This window comes from Entelurus aequoreus, linkage group LG07 (genome assembly GCF_033978785.1).
Source record: "Entelurus aequoreus isolate RoL-2023_Sb linkage group LG07, RoL_Eaeq_v1.1, whole genome shotgun sequence".
Lineage (NCBI taxonomy): Eukaryota > Metazoa > Chordata > Actinopteri > Syngnathiformes > Syngnathidae > Entelurus > Entelurus aequoreus.
In genome coordinates this window covers 25929870-25946802 of record NC_084737.1, presented here as the reverse complement: position 1 = coordinate 25946802, position 16933 = coordinate 25929870, and the positions used below count along the sequence as shown (strand labels likewise).

The window sequence follows — 16933 nt, the reverse complement described above, 5'->3', positions numbered from 1 at the left end:
AAGTATGTTACATGTAGATTAGAATCATCATAGACTCTTAAAGCGCAATTAGGGATGTAATAATATGACAATTTCATACTAAGGTTATTGTAATCAAAATGATCAAGGTTGTCATTATCATCACAATCTTGTTAAATATGCTCAAAAAGTACTTATACACTCATTAAAGTATCTTAACCAAGTTTAATTTAAAAATAAATAGATAAACAGGCACACAATATATTTCCAATGGCAGAAGAAACATTTTCCTAAATCATGTCTGTGAATGCCCAGTAAAATGGAATAGTCTATTGCGTGAGAAGGGATGGGGGAGCGCTCTCATAAAGATGATCAAGAATTTTAAAGTATCAAGATAAAAAAATGATCATATGTATTAAACAGAAGAAAACTTAATTGATCATAAATCTGTTTACCTAATGGTAATTTGGCCATTCACGCCTCTGTCTCTGGACCTGCCTGTTCTAACAGAGCACTGATCACAGCCTGTAAGTTCAATGTGTACGATTGCAAAGCTTAGTTGTTCAAACAGCAATATGTTTATATATTCTTCAATTGTGATAGGGATGTAGCGATACCTCCAATGGTTAGTATTATCGTTTTACATTATAACTATCGAAACACCGTGATTGATGACTGCACTTTGATAAACTCCCAAACTGACTGCCGCCAGCTTGCTAGCTTAAATGCTAACACAAAAATAAAAAGAGATTAAACGTATTTCCCCATTAAGAAGTCGAGGGCTTTGTGAGCTGGGCGGCAGCCGAAGACAGGGCCTTTGACGATCCAATAATCGGCTGCAGAAGCTAGCTCTTGGGACGTGGAACTGACTTTCTTCCACTCTGGCGTTGCCAGCAGTGAGAGGCAATGGGCAGGGGTAGCTATCCTTGTTGCCCCGCGTCTCAGAGTGGACCATGTTCTGTGCCTCTATTGTCGAGGCAGCCGATCGGAGCTGTGGCTGCAAGGTGGTTGGCGCGTGTCATGGCGGTAATCCCAGAACCTGTTGGTCGACGCCAGCGGTAAGGGATGGCGTCAAGCTTTCCACATCTGATCTTAGACTTGCCATTTCTGATTTTAGACTTCCCACATCTGATTTTAGACTTGCCACATCTGCTTTCATGGTTGATTTCAGGTTGTCTAATTTTTGTAAGACCAATGTGAATGTGTATCCCGTTTGCAGAAACTCCTTGCGCCGATCAGAGCTCAGGTGGAGATGTCAGCCCATCCCAATCTCTCACAGCTTGATCTCCATATGGCTTCGCGTTGCTAGGCAAATTGCTGTGTGTCGATCTTAAAGTGCTTCCAACCCGTTTTTGTCAGCGAATCTGTTCCTCCCACCAGACCAAGAACAGTTTGAAACTCTCCTGTACCAGTGATCACATTTAATGGTCAGGAAAACTTCAAAATTATTGACAAAAAAAAAAAAAAAAAAGAGTAAAAAAACAGCTTTTTCTTTACGTCATCTTTCGATGACATGAAGTGACATTCATAGAAAATAATTGTTTGACAAAAACAAATTTAACATTGTTAAAACATAATATTACATACTTGACACAACTTCATCTGGGAGTCAAACCCAGCTGTGCAGACTTGACTCATTCCGGAACGTTCCATCTCTATTAGACTTTTATCCAATGTGACGCCACCACAGACAGGTACATAGCAGCGGTGGCAAAGACGAATAGAATCATATGTGACATGTAGCAAAGTGGTAAGAACATGTTTTACACTGTAACTCATTATTTAATTGGGTTAAGCTGGAAACTGATTAGCAGTGGAGCTTCAATTGAATTTGGATGCATGACAAAATCAGAAAACGGGTTATGTTATGATTCTGTTTGAAATGACATAGGTTGTTAGAGCCCTTCGAAAAGCAGATTTGCAATTCTCATCCCAAATTAAACTACTTGGTACAAAAACTACTTCAATTCAGTTTTGTTTAATTTGACCTTAGATAAGGATAAACCAACAGACAAACAATTCATGACTAAAGAATTACCTTCCGGCAGCTACAATTACCCGGAAACAATAACAAAAAACTCTAAATATTAGATTTTCCTCCCCCAGTGGTCAGTAATCATGCCTTGGAACTTCATCACACAGCTACAAGAAAGGAGAAGCCTGCAGCCTTTTTGCAGTATTTGTTTGTTCTATCCATTCAATAATGCACAACTTCCCACAGTTTTATAGGTTACTCCATCTGGGAGTGCCTGGATTCCCTCCAACTCATGTCTCCTATTTATTATCAACATTGGGATGTCTCCATTGTCCTTTAGCTGAGGTGACTGCACGCAAAAAAAAAAAGATTTACACGTGCTGGGCCCGTGAGTGTGTGTTTATGCAGAAAAAGACAAGAAAAAACTATTCGTACGAGAAAGTCATTGTACTTATTGTACTCTGTTTACAGAACACGATGCACAGTTTACATTAGTGTCATGGGACTGTATGAATAAACAGTTGTTATTAAAACCAAAGACTATTGTCAAAATAAATTTACTGTACATTTTTTGTTAGTGACAAATTGTAAATGCATTATGTTAAATCGATTCACTTCCATGCTAGTGTGCAGTAAAATTGTGGCTCATAGGATATTCTGTAATGTGTTTATGAGGTAACAATAACTAAACCTCATTAGCAGCTTAACCACAGGACTTGAAGCAGCACAACTCCGCTACCGTGTGTTCACTTGTTGTAATTGCACGGCTTGGTGACTCCATGAAAATCCAAGGACATACAGACTATAGTTAGTAACCTGCAATGTAAACACAAATGTGCCGAACAAATCAGCATACATAATTCAAAAACAAATATAAAATGTTAAAGAATAAATAAATCACACTGGCTCACCCAAAATGCTCATTGTTTGTCGAGAATAATTAACCCTCCCGTCTTATCTTTCTAATGACTGTTGAGGTTGATTTGTAATTGTAAGTCCGTTTTGTTTTTATATGAGGCGAATATTTTTTGTTCAAATTGGTTCAATATGGTTGCTACTTAAGTGTTTATTTGCTTAGGAAATTAAATGAATAAAAAGGGAAATATATGTATAAAATAAATGTATACATACCGTTGTATGTTTTAGCATGTGCCGCTAGATGCGTTTTGCTATTTAGCCACGTGACTCTGACCATCCAATCAAGGAACACGTAGTTAATGACGTCATCATCGACCTCCTAAATGGCTGTAATTAGTTCCGGGCCTGACCTTTGTAAATTTCCGCGAAGCGAAGTAGATTTTGCTGATTATAAATCAAGTATTTGTTTACAACCTTTAACATTTAACCTTTACACTCGTTTAATCAAATATAGTAGACGTAATGATAGAAAATATGACATACTGTGCTGACTTTGGGAGCCACGATCTCATTTAGTGGGCAATGGGTGAGGGCCGACATCCGGGCAACTGAGCTACATACGGGTTCTTCGAGCCATAGCAACGAGACTGGCGTTGAAAACAAACCGTTGCCATTACTCTTTAACCTGTCGACCTACGCTGGTTAAACCCGTCATTCTGCCTCCAAAATGCCGAAAAACTGTGTTGTTTTTGGTTGTGCTAACCACAACTGGAAACAGGGAAAACAAAGGTTGTATTTTGTTCTGCCAAAGCGCGATAAAAGCCCACAGAGACGAGACAAATGGCTCGCAGCTTTACACCGGGAAAACGAGGACGGTTCTCACTGGAGTCCCCCAAAGTCCCGGGTCGTGTGTTCGGATCACTTCATTTCTGGTAAATATAAGGAACAAAAATCCACCTTCTTAACCACAACTTGGCTATACCGTCCGTGCTAATGTACTTGTTGAATTTTTACCTTATAACGTTCGACAGCTGAAGTTGCTGTTGTACAAAAATAACATGCGGTATATACTATATAGTCTATAGCCTAGCTAGCTATTTTCGAAAACCGGACAACGAGAGGATACCAAAGGCAGCGCTAAGATGGACACCACCGGGAAAACGTAAGCCAGGGCGGCCAAAGAACACCTGGCGAAGAACAGTTGTACTTAAACAAAACATGTAGCCCTCAAATCTCTCAATATTTTATACACTAACACTTGATCTTGTTGTTGATAACTTCCGCGTCTCTTTCTTAGTAGCGCGCAGGCTAAGCTAACTAGCAAGCTAAGCTAAGCCTGAGAAGCTTTAAAGTTCACTGAGACGAGTCTGACGCAAATAATACATTTTCGTTTTTTCACACGATATGCGAATAAGTAAAAATGCGTAAATGAAGGATTTAACGCCGACTTCCAAGCCACAACGCTCGTTAAATGCTTTTTCTGTCAATGCTGTGTTCGCTGTGAGCTGGTTTGTTTTCAACGAATTCCCGGTTGCTAGGGGATTGGTAGGCGGAAGTGACGTAGGTCCACCCTCACCCATATTATTGTAATATCAGATTTTTCCATTCATTATTTTTAGTTTCGGCGGTAACTAGTAATCTAACGCGTTATTTTTTTATATACAGTAACTCAGTTACCGTTACTGCATGATGCGTTACTGCGTTATTTTACGTTATTGTTATGTAGTATCGGCTAGAAACTGAAGATCTGAGTGTGTTTTATTGGAGCGCTCCGGTGGAAAAGAAGAGGCGTGCTTTCCCCCACCCACAGAAAGCACGCCTCCCCGCAGGGGAGACGTTCCTCCAGAGCCGTACTTCGGGTCTAACAACCTTCACTTTACCCAGAAGAGGGTCTTTACAGCTGAGGGTGAATGACGAGCCCGGCGGTTTGTTGCAACTTTGTGACTTTATTGCACGCAGCCATCCAGCAAGCTAGAGCACCTACACGCAGGGGCGCCGAAAAGGGGGGGTAAAGGAGACGGATTCTAGGGGCCCATGATGGAGGGGGGCCCAGAGAGGCCCCTAATGATGATGAAATTATAATACAGAAAAAATAATGACACTAAGTTATTAACTAACATATAATCACACATGTTTTATTTTCCATGTCCTGGTAACAATACCTTTATTTGTTTTGGAAGCATCAACACCTGCAGGGCCCTCCCTCCCCCCCTCTATTTACGTAAAATGGTTCAGTCCGACTGGATCAGCTGCAGGTAGAGCACGGGCGATTTGTCACAGACAGCGCCAGAGCGGGCAAAGCGGAGGAGAGAGCAGTATGCCTCAAAAATCAGGCAGCCAAAAAAGAAAGGAAAAGAAAATAAGAGAGGAGAAGGAGTTGAAGGGTCGACAATATGTCACCCAATATTTCCAAAAAAAGGTGGGTTTGTTAGTTGTGGTGGAAAGTTATGCATATTAACTTTGGCCCTGTCTGTGGTAATAAGCTAGCTCACTTTTCTCACCATGTTAGCTCAAGAAAACTCTGGATTTTTACATTTTACTGCTATATTAGTTAAATAATCAATCCAGTCAAACATTTATCAAGCTGTTCTTATTCAATGTCATGGAAGATTTTATTTCCAATTTAAGAATCAGTGGTGCAGCAAATAAATGACTCAAAATTAATTCCATTGTATTCAGAGTGCTCAGTTCTTCCCCTACTGTACATGTCAACTGTGATGCTGTTCTTCTTTCAAAAATATTGTAATGATAGTCAAAAATACAATTTAAATGCATAATTGTATGTAAAATAGCATCAAAAAATGTTGCCGCTGTGTTGGGGGCCCTGTAAAGATTATTTTCATGTGGCCCAAAATCCCTAGTGGCGCCCCTGCCTACACGCACTCACTGTCGCCGCTCCCTCACCTCTCTCGCCCACTCACTCACTGACGTCACTCACCTCTCATGCTGTCATATCTTAAAGGGCCACACACACACACACGCTACTCTCATAACTAACAAGACATCATGGCGAAGCCAGAAGTCGAGTTTTTTAACATGGGGACATTCTCAATACTTTTTTGTCGAGCACAAAGAAAATAACATTTTAGTTAAATGTAAGTTGTGTCTTGGATCAAAGATCCTATCTACTTAAGAGTTAAAGTTAAAGTGCCATTATGTTGCAGCTATTTAAAATAGTTTTGTCAATTTTTTCTGGCCTGAAATAAATTGGCCCTTTGAAACATATCTTTGTCTTTGTGTGTTGTATTTAGACCACATTGCTTTCTGAGTTCAGTGATGCAAATGCATGTCAAGTTGATCAACAGATTGTATTATTCTCCAGTGCAATAAAAGTACTGAAATGAAGGCTAAAAGGGCATTAATGGGAGCCTTAAAAAAAAGGGGGGAAAAAGAAGTAACTAAATAGTTACTTTTCACAGTAACGCATTACTCTTTGGTGTAAGTAACTGAGTTACTTTTGAAATAAAGTAACTAGTAATTGTAACTAGTTACTGTTTTTCAGTAACTAACCCAACACTGTGGATGACAATGCTAAAAAAAAAGTAGGCTACATATGTTTAATGTATTTAGAAAAAAAACTCAAACTTGACGCATGATGTGGCAAGGGACAATAGTATTTGATTTTTAGTAATACAAGTACATTTCTTCATCTGGTCTTGTTTTTGTTTTCTCCTCTGACTGTACTGTCATTGCTGTGCTTTTTAGTCACTATACACTGTAGTTTACATGGCAGCCACATCAGCAAAACTAAAGAGGAACTCAATGAGATGAATAAATCCTGCAGCTCGTTTTGGAAACAAAGATATCAGTGGCGATGCTAGTGTGCTAATGGTCTGGAAAAAAACAATACATTAGACAGGAAGGAAAAACAAGCCATTTATTGGTTCTGAAGAACTGCCATCAAATTGCTCTGCTACATGTGTAAGGTTTGATCTCTCTGTGCCTCTCTTGTCCATCAAAGCACAATGTGGCCTGGGCCTTATGAGGCAGCACCAAATACATGTATCATTATTTATGAAGGGTCCAGGTTTAGAAAAAAACAATTACAAATATCTGAAGATACAAACCTGATGTCCCTGATTTAAAAAAAAAACATCATACAAAGACTTGTCAACCAATCCTCAGCCCAAAGCAGGGAAAAACTTATTTCAAGACGTGCCATTAATGTTGTTGTGGAGCTGCGCCAGTAGTCAGTCTTTAATGATCCAGAGGGTCAAAAAGTAACTGGATCTGTTTATGCTTGGATGGTGTTCTTGGCACTAAAGGCCAAGTAGTAGACCAGGATGCCGATAAGAGCTGCTACCACCTCTGTGGACACCCATGGACCGTTCCACGCCCCCTGAAGGGAGTGACACAACAAGAGAAGTACATATGAGGCATAAGTAGGGATGGGAATCGAGAACCAGTTCTTATTTAGTACTGGTTCCTGGTGTAACAAATCATTGGAATCTCTTCCCAATTTTTCAAGCAATTCCGTTAAGGTTCCTGCAGGCGGGAATGACGTCATTATGCAACGTATCAGGCAGCAACATGGTGCCCAGGCAGTAGAAACGCTCCTAAGTTTGGCTACATTTTACAAGAAAAGATTACAACAGCACTACTTGTAATACTTGCAAGGTTGCCATTTCATCAAGAGGAAGACATACAAACAATATGCTGAAACATTTGAACACACAGCATGCAACAACTATAAAGGAGTGTTGTTTTTGAACCGCGTCAATCTCATCCCAGCAGCAATCATCTGGCGTTTATACAAGTACTAACTATAATGTCAATGTCTGTTTATTTGAAATGAACGCCTTCTCATTTAGATGAGCATGACTAAAGACTGATCCTGACTGGTTTCGAGGCAAAAGAGAGGTCTACGGTACGATACCTCTTTCCTTTTATCACGGCAGGGAAGAGTAGACTCAGGCCAGGATGAACAAATGTCACCAAGCAGTGACCAAGTTTGTTGACTAAAGCTTGCACACATTTGCCACAGTGCTCCTGATTTTTGGTAGGTGAACGTTCAATTGTAGTCAGAAAAAAAGTTGTATGTTTTCCTCCAACCAGATTTTCACCAAGTCATATAATACAGGTGGAACTAAAACAATGGGAATATCGTGTAAAAGTACATTAATGTCAGCAATTTAACTTCAAATGTGAAACTAATATGTGATATGAACTCATGACATGCAAAGCGAGATATGTCAGTTTGGGAAAAACCCACATTTCCTGAGATTTTGAATTTAAGGTTTTTAAAAGCTCTAAGCCATAATCATCAAAATAATATCAGAAGAAGCCTTCAAATATTTTGAGTTGCATGCTATAAGTCTGTCATGTATTAGTTTCATCTTGTAAATCAAAACAACCTTTGCATGATATTTTGATTTTTGCAGTTTCACCTGCATATTTTCGAGGAAGATTCTTTACATTCTTGTGTAATTTTCACATGTTTTATTTTGTAAATTCTACAGAAGAATATTTATTTCTTATATATATTTTTTTTTTATGCTACGTGTACGCATGTACTTTTTTTTGGAATTTTGCCTATCGTTCACAATCTTGAGAGAAAAGAACAGACGTATTTTTTTAAGGATTTTAAAGAGGATAAACGCTTGCAAGATACGGCTAATAGGAGTCATTGTTGGAGCCTTCAAAGCTCTCCAAAACAATATCAAAACCCTCCACCAAAGTTTTACAAAACCCAAAACCAGTGAAGTTGGCAAGTTGTGCAATTCGTAAATAAAAACAATACAATGATTTGCAAATCCTTTTCAACTTATATTCAATTGAATAGACTGTAAAGACAAGATATTTAATGTTCGAACTGAGAAACATAATTTATTTTTGCTAATCATCATTAATTTAAAATTTAATGGCATCAACACGTTGCAAAAAAGTTGGCACAGGGGCATTGTTACCACTGTGTAACATGGCCTTTCCTTTTAACAACACTCAGTAAATGTTTGGGAACTCAGGAGACCAATATTTGAAGCTTTTCAGGTGGAATTATTTCCTATTCTTGCTTGATGTGCAGCTTAAATTGTTCAACAGTCTACGTTGTGGTATTTGACGCTTCATATTGCGCCACACATTTTCAATGGGAGACACGTCTGGACTACAGGCAGGCCAGTCTAGAACCTGCATTCTTTTACTACAAAGCCACGCTGTTGTAACACGTGCAGAATGTGGCTTTGCATTATCTTGCTAAAATACGCAGGGGCGTCCATGAAAAAGACGTTTCTTGGATGGCAACAAATGTTCCTCCAAAACCTGTATGTACCTTTCAGCATTAATGGTGCCTTCACAGATGTGTAAGTTACCCATGCCTTGGGCACTAATACACCCCCATACCATCACAGATGCTGGCTTTTGAACTTTGCGCTTATAACAGTCCGGATGGTTCTTTTTCTCTTTGGTCTGGAGGAAACAACATCCACAGTTTCCAAAAACAATTTCAAATGTGGACTCGTCAGACCACAGGACACTTTTACACTTTGCATCAGTCCATCTTAGATGAGCTCAGGCTCAGCGAAGTCGGCAGCATCTCTGGGTGTTGTTGATAAATGGCTTTCGCTTTGCATAGTAGTTTTAATTTGCATTTACAGATGTAGCGACAAACTGTAGTTACTGACAGTGGTTTTCTGAAGTGTTCCTCAGCCCGTGTGGTGATATCCTTTACACACTGATGTCGCTTTTTGATGCAGTACCACCAGAAGGATCGAAGGTCACTGGCATTCAATGTTGGTTTTTGGCCTTGCCGCTTACATGCAGTGATTTCTCCAGATTCTGAGAACCTTTTCAATCCCTAAATTCCTTGCAATAGCTCGTTGAGAAATGTTGATCTTTAACTGTTCGACAAATTGCTCGCGTATTTGTTCACAAAGTGGTGACCCTCACCCACTCCTTGTTTGTGAATGACTGAGCATTTCATGGAAGCTGCTGTTATAACCAATCATGGCACCCATCTGTTCCTAATTAGCCTGTTCACCTGTGGGATGTTCCAAATAAGTGTTGCTCCCATTAGCTGCATTGCTAGCCACCAAGAACAAGCCAATTTCTATATTTTAGAATGCAAAAATAAAAATTTTTTAAAAATTGTTTTGTCTCTCATAAGGATTGTGAACGATAGTCAAAAGTAAAAAAAAAGGTGCAGTTCCCCTTGAAGACCTCACTGTAGGCTTTTATAAGGTCATGTTACCTCTAAAATAAACACAATGTATGCTAATTCCCCTTTTTGGTGTCTTTTTTTCCCCAAATAAGAATCAATAAGAGAAATTATAAAGAACCGAATCGTTAAACAGAATCGAAAGTTGAATCACAACCCGAAAAATCGTATCATTTTCCATCCCTCGTCATAAAGATTGAGGCTAAATGGTCGCAGCATGAGAAGGCACTCACCCTGTGGTCAACGTTGACTGAGAATAGCGGTTGAATGGCGTTAACGTCTTCATTGTTTCTCTGCGCCTAAACACACATAATTAAAAAATTAAACTTGTTATTGCAAAATTAGCTGTGTGGCAAAATATGGAACTAACCTTGCGCAGGGCACTGTAGGACTCCTCATCAAAGAACTTGACTTGGTAAGTGCCAGAGCTGGCCTGTTTGTGAGGAAGACTCCAGGAGACCTAAGGGAAGAGGAACAAACACTTAAAAGTCAACACAAGGCCTGGGCTGATAACACACTTTGCTCAATGATATATTTTTCCACACATTATTGTCGATAAACAATGTTGTCAGCATTATTTTGGGCACAATTTAAACACTAAGGTACAGTAATCATAATAATGCATGTAAAATATTGAACGGTTGGAAAAATCGGATTGGGTGGTTTGTTTTTCATTGTCATCCTTTTTTCTAACAAATTCAGCATACTGGCTTGTTTGTCCATGTTGATGGGCTCATTTTGTTAATTCGGTTTGGAGCCCAAATATTCCCGCACAGGGACATTAGGCTTAGCAATAATCTTTTTTCCACCTAACTTTTGTTATTTGGCAGTGCTTCTACCAAGCAATGAACCAGGCTGTCTATGCATAGATTGCAGAAAGATGACAAGAGGGTTCAATGCATTTATACCATGTGATGCACTAAGTGAACCCTCTCGCACCCTGATTGAAAGCGACAGATGAAGAAAATACACAAACAATTGGACATGGCAATTTATCAATTATCTGCGCCACGCCGTCCCTGGCTCAGTTGGGAGACTGGCCGTGCCAGCAACCTGAGGGTTCCTGGTTCGATCCCCACCTTCTACCAACCTCGTCACGTCCGTTGTGTTCTTGAGCAAGACACTTCACCCTTGCTCCTGGTTAGGGCCTTGCATGGCAGCTCCCGCCATCAGTGTGTGAATGTGTGTGTGAATGGGGAAATAGTGTCAAAGCGCTTTGAGTACATTAAGGTAGAAAAGCGCTATACAAGTATAACCCTTTTACCATTTACCATTATCTGTTGAAGAGGTTCATTTAGCCTACTAATGTGTATTTATAAGTGTTTGATTTATATAGGCTAGTAAGGTAAAGTTTTGTACCTGACAAGTTTCAGCTATCTTGCTTCTGCAGCCTTCATCAGAGGCGTCACGTGATGTTAGCGTGACATCATCTGTGACGTGTTATACGGACTGTTCCATCCCACCTGAAGTGGTGGGCTGGCGGTATCCCTTGGTGAGATGGAACAATGTCTGTTGTGATTTCCCTTCCTGGTTCCATGACCCGCCCTGTGTTGCCTCTGATTGGCCTGTGCCTAATTTTTTGCCCTGATGTCAACCAATCGTGACTCATCATAGTACACAATCAACCAATCATGGATGTCCTTATACGTGCAAGCACATCTTGGAAGGAGGAATGGTAGGGTGTGCTGAGAGGGAGTGGGAAGCGGGGGAGAATCAAGGAACACAACAAATAAGCGGTGTTTGGTCATTTTAACGTGAAATAAATTATATCGATATTACGATATTTTCTTAGTTCATATCTTGTTTAAAAATATATCGGTATATCGCCCAGCCCTGTTATACACTATACCAGTGGTCCCCAGCCTTTTTTGCACCACGGACCGGTTTAATGTAGGCATTATTTTCAGGGACCGGCTTTCCACTTATGCCAGATAAAAATACAGCAAAAATAAGTGCATGGAAAATACAACTCACTATAACACTGAATTAGTGGGAGCCCTGGGCTTGTTTCTCTGCAATGAGATGCAGATGGAAATCAGCCTTTGGCTACAATCTGTCACATTTATATTTTATATGTTCATTAATGTGCACTGTATCATGTCACAAAGCTATAACAAATGGCAACTTACTATGAGGAGTATTATTGTACATCTATAAACAAGCTTATTGCTGTGTCTAGTGGGACAGGCGAAAGGATACTTGCCAACCTTGAGACCTCCGAATTCCGGAGATGGGGCCGGGCGGGTTAGCGGGGGGGTGTGTATATATTTTCAAGTATTTCTTTATAATATGTATATATATATATAAATAATCCGTTCATGAATGAGTATATCCGTTCGTCCACCGTGTTCAATGGAGAAGTTTGATCTACAAAATTTGCAGGCAGCATACCCCTTCCCCTTCGAGCTGTCCTGGATGAACTGAAATTATTTTTTACAATCATTTTCGAACTTGCAAGCGTACTTCTTCTTCTTACTCGACGTCGCCTTGTCTCTTCTACGTTCTTCTGCTTCGTCTCTGTTATGTTTGTGGACATTACTACTTGCCGTAGTTTTGAAGCAATGCATGATGGGAATCCGGATGTTGTGTGTCAATGTATTAACGTGCCGGCTGGAATAAACACACGCTGAGAAATAGCTCCGTGCCTGCCTACTTTATGGGTTATAGATAAACCTACGGATAACGGAGACATATATAATAGTCTCCTTTTCAGGTGAGAGAGGACGCTAAAAGCAGTACCTTTAAGGCACGCCCCCAATATTGTTGTCCAGGTGGAAATCGGGAGAAATTCGGGAGAATGGTTGCCCCGGGAGATTTTCGGGAGGGGCACTGAAATTCGGGAGTCTCCCGGGAAAATCGGGAGGGTTGGCAAGTATGGGCGAAAGTTGAGTCGGAGAAAATGCAGTCCTTTATTAATTATTTAATGTTTCTTTGCGGCCCGGTAGCAAATGCGTCACGAACCGGTGGTTGGGGACCACTGCACTATACAGTACCTGGTATTTGCCAACATCTTGGCCTCTGGTCACAGGGAACTGTCTTCCACTGACATCGGCATACAGTGTGACACTCTGCAGAGGAGCACAGTAATTAACAACAATAACTTTTATTAAGAATGTGTTCCACATGTGGACACAGTTGTTACCTGAGCTCCGTTGGCACAGACCAGGCTGAGCTCCACGATGAACACAGACTCTGCAGAGATAACTGCGTCCGAGGTGGTGTAGGCCGACGGGGTGATAGTCGGGTCGGTGCAGCTCTCGCCTGTCGCCACAGTTACAGAGTAAATACAATGAGTACAGTAAAAATAGCATTTACACACGTTTGGCCAGTCGAATATCCAAGATGTGCGGTGTAGGTTCATGTGTGGCTTTAATTAGCTAGTAGCAAATAACTAGCTTAAATAGCAAGAAGAAGCTAGAGCTTTACAAACAGAGCGTTTACGCTAAATATATTATTTAAACCTACCCGAGCAGGCAACCACCAACAGGAAGATAAAGGCAGCTATCCGGAACATCTTGGTTTTGAGACTTTATATCTGTTCAAGTGCAGCTCCTATGAAGTACTGCTCCTGGTTGGCTGACTGCTAGCAAGGCAAAGGAAGTCCACATCAGCTCACCGTGGCGATGTCACTGCGCATGCGCTATAATGACGTGGCCTTGCAGAAGATGCCCCTGACGACGCGTCAACATGTTAAAACCGGAAGTTTAAACAATAAAATATACAAACGCTTTTTCATTTTCTTGTTTGCGTCTTCTTCTTACTCCTCAGTTGTATCCATTGACATATTATACATTTCTGTTTACGTTACCATTTGTTATTTTTTATGATCGGTTATGTATGGAATCCCGTTTCCGCCACGGCATGGGAAAATACACGGTCAAGTCATAATTGTGAAATAAAATGTCAAATGTATGAGAAAGTCATAATTATGAGACATACAAAAATGATTCTCACAATTTCGATTTATTAATCTCACAATTAGGATTTACCTTGGTGTTTCTTTCCATAGGTGAGGGCCGACATCCGGGCAACTGAGCTACATACGGGTTCTTCGAGCCATAGCAACCAGACTGGCGTTGAAAACAAACTGTTGCCATTACTCTTTAACCTGTCGACCTACGCTGGTTAAACCCGTCATTCTGCCTCCAAAATGCCGAAAAACTGTGTTGTTTTTGGTTGTGCTAACCACAACTGGAAACAGGGAAAACAAAGGTTGTATTTTGTTCTGCCAAAGCGTGATAAAAGCCCACAGAGACGAGACAAATGGCTCGCAGCTTTACACCGGGAAAACGAGGACGGTTCTCACTGGAGTCCCCCAAAGTCCCGGGTCGTGTGTTCGGATCACTTCGTTTCTGGTAAATATAAGGAACAAAAATCCACCTTCTTAACCACAACTTGGCTATACCGTCCGTGCAGGAATAACTGGCTTTTTGATTTATTGATTGAAACTTTTATTAGTAGATTGCACAGTACAGTACATATTCCGTACAATTGACCACTAAATGGTAACACCCGATTAAGTTTTTGAACTTTTTTAAATCGGGGTCCACGTTAGTCAATTCCATTGTGATGTCTGGCAATTAAGTGGCAAATATATATTTCTATAATGACATGCGACGGTTCTGAAAGACTGTCTCAGTAATGTTTGTTTTATAGTTACTGCTCTGCACAGCGTGGTTATCATACTTGTTCTTTTTTTTAATCACTTAAAAAAAACTAAAAATAAAATACAAAATATACAAATTCTGAGAGGAGCAGATAAGATCATACTGACTTAAAGGGAAACTGAACTTTTTTTAGACTTTGCCTATCTTTCGCAATCCCTCTACGTAAGACAAGAAAATATGTATTTCTTTTTTTGGTACATTCTAATTTTTAGTATACGGCAAGCATAGGGGCCGATCCCGTGGGTGCTTCGGGCCCGAGCACCCACTGACAATGCCGAGCACCCACCCGGGATTGATGACAACTTTCAATCTTTAAAATCATTTTTGAAAAATCAATCTTGTTGAAGTTAATTTTGTGGCGAGTTTGGTCCGTTTGACAAAATAATAAATCATATGGGATATTAACTTCGCTGAACGTCTATTTTTTTTTAATACACACACCGAGCACCCACTGGCAGAAATGTAGATCGGCGCCTATGACTGCAAGTACGAGGTAGCTAACAATCAAGCTAATGGGAATCATCTATCGCTCCCATAAAGCCCTCTAAAAACCGCCGACAATACTCTATTTACATTTCCTGACCTGAGAATCAACCAAGTGTCAGCAATATTGTTATTATAAGAGCTAACGCAGAGGAACTACTTTTAGTGGCGCAAAGTTCAATGCGGATTATAAATCATGCCTCTCCCTTGTATAGCAGAGAGTTGCCATAAACCAAGAAGTTGATCACCTTTGATTATGTGGGCTCTGTACCGAGGATGTCGTTGTGGCTTGTACAGCCCTTTGAGACACTTGTGATTTAGGGCTATATAAATAAACATTGATTGATTGATTGATTGACATTCAACTTAGACCCAGAGATGGCGAGATAGACGCCCGCCTTTTTTCTGCGTGAGGATTATGATTAATTCTTCATTTAAATGGGAAGATATAAACATCCCATTGTTCGGCATCTTAGTGAGAGCAGACATTGTACAGTAAGTGATTGTTTTATTATGTTAGTAGTTTGTATTTTTTGTTAAGTACTTAGAACTACTGCTTATCACTCAGCTTCTAAAACTTGTGGCTCATTCTCCTTATATTCAATCTACAAAACAAAGTTCTAGATCATCATTTGTCCGTAAGTAGTCTTTGAAGTATCTCATGAAGTTTGCTATGATTAGTAGTTGTTGAAGGACATGGCGAATGTTGTGATGCAACTTAAATTGTTGCGCCGCCGTAATGCTTAAAATGACCAAAAATACATTTGGTCATTTTGAAATGTGGGCCAATACTTCATAGATACTGTAAAATGATTGTTCATGTTTTCAGTCAATACAGATTGTCCTCCTATTGCATTATGTTGTGCATTACAAACTCAGAAGCGATTCAGCTGTTGACGCAAAAGCTAGCTTATCTTGCTTATCGATGTCTTACTACGCTAGGAAAACAGTTCCTCAGTGTTCGCTCTTACAAAAATGTTGCATATTGCTAACTCGTGCAACAAACTGCAAATGAGACTGTATTTTTTGAGACGACTGAGGCACGGTGTTAGCAATCAGATCATGCACATTTTCTACAAAGCTATTTTAGAGAGCCTAATCAGATGCGGAATTACAGCGTTGTTTGGCAACCTAACCGTACAATTGAAACCCCGATTGGCTAACATGCACAAAACAGCAATGAAGATTCATGGTATGAAACATGAGTACATTAATCATTTGTATAACCAGTCAGTTATGACACAAACAAATCTATTCAGATTCCACTCACCCACTGCCCTCAGAATACAAACTTCTCCTATCAGAAAGAATACATTATACACCAAAGTGCAGAACAAACCATCTGAAATTATTTGTTCCAGCTTCTATCAAGCTGTTGAACAATGCAAAAAAAAATGGCAATAGAGCAATTAACACAATAACTAACACCCAGCACTTTTCTGGTATACTTTATATTGTATAAAATAATCTCTATGTCCCTGTGTTGCCATTTATAATACTGTATTTCCTGTTTTTAGCCCTGCGTTATTAATAGGGCTGCGAATCTTTGGGTGTCCCACGATTCGATTCAATATCGATTCTTGGGGTCACGATTCGATTCAAAATTGATTTTTTTTTCAATTCAACACGATTCTCGATTCAAAAACGATTTTTTTCCCGATTCAAAACGATTCTGTATTCATTCAATACATAGGATTGCAGCAGGATCTACCCCAGTCTGCTGACATGCAAGCAGAGTAGTAGATTTTTGTAAAAAGCTTTTATAATTGTAAAGGACAATGTTTTATCAACTGATAGCAATAATGTAAATTTGTTTTAACTATTAAATGAACCAAAAAT

General features: G+C 39.8%; 1 protein-coding gene across 1 annotated transcript; it reads right to left on the bottom strand.

Annotated features, from left to right (window-relative positions):
* Positions 1–6654: 6654 nt before the first annotated feature.
* On the bottom strand, positions 6655–13580 carry LOC133653594 (translocon-associated protein subunit delta-like). Its single transcript, XM_062053038.1, has 6 exons — positions 13410–13580; positions 13087–13205; positions 12938–13012; positions 10315–10404; positions 10178–10243; positions 6655–7130 (listed from the first exon to the last, which is right to left on the bottom strand). The coding sequence occupies exons 1-6, from the start codon at positions 13456–13458 to the stop codon at positions 7026–7028; spliced, it is 504 nt and encodes a 167-aa protein (XP_061909022.1). The 5' UTR covers positions 13459–13580; the 3' UTR covers positions 6655–7025.
* Positions 13581–16933: the final 3353 nt, after the last annotated feature.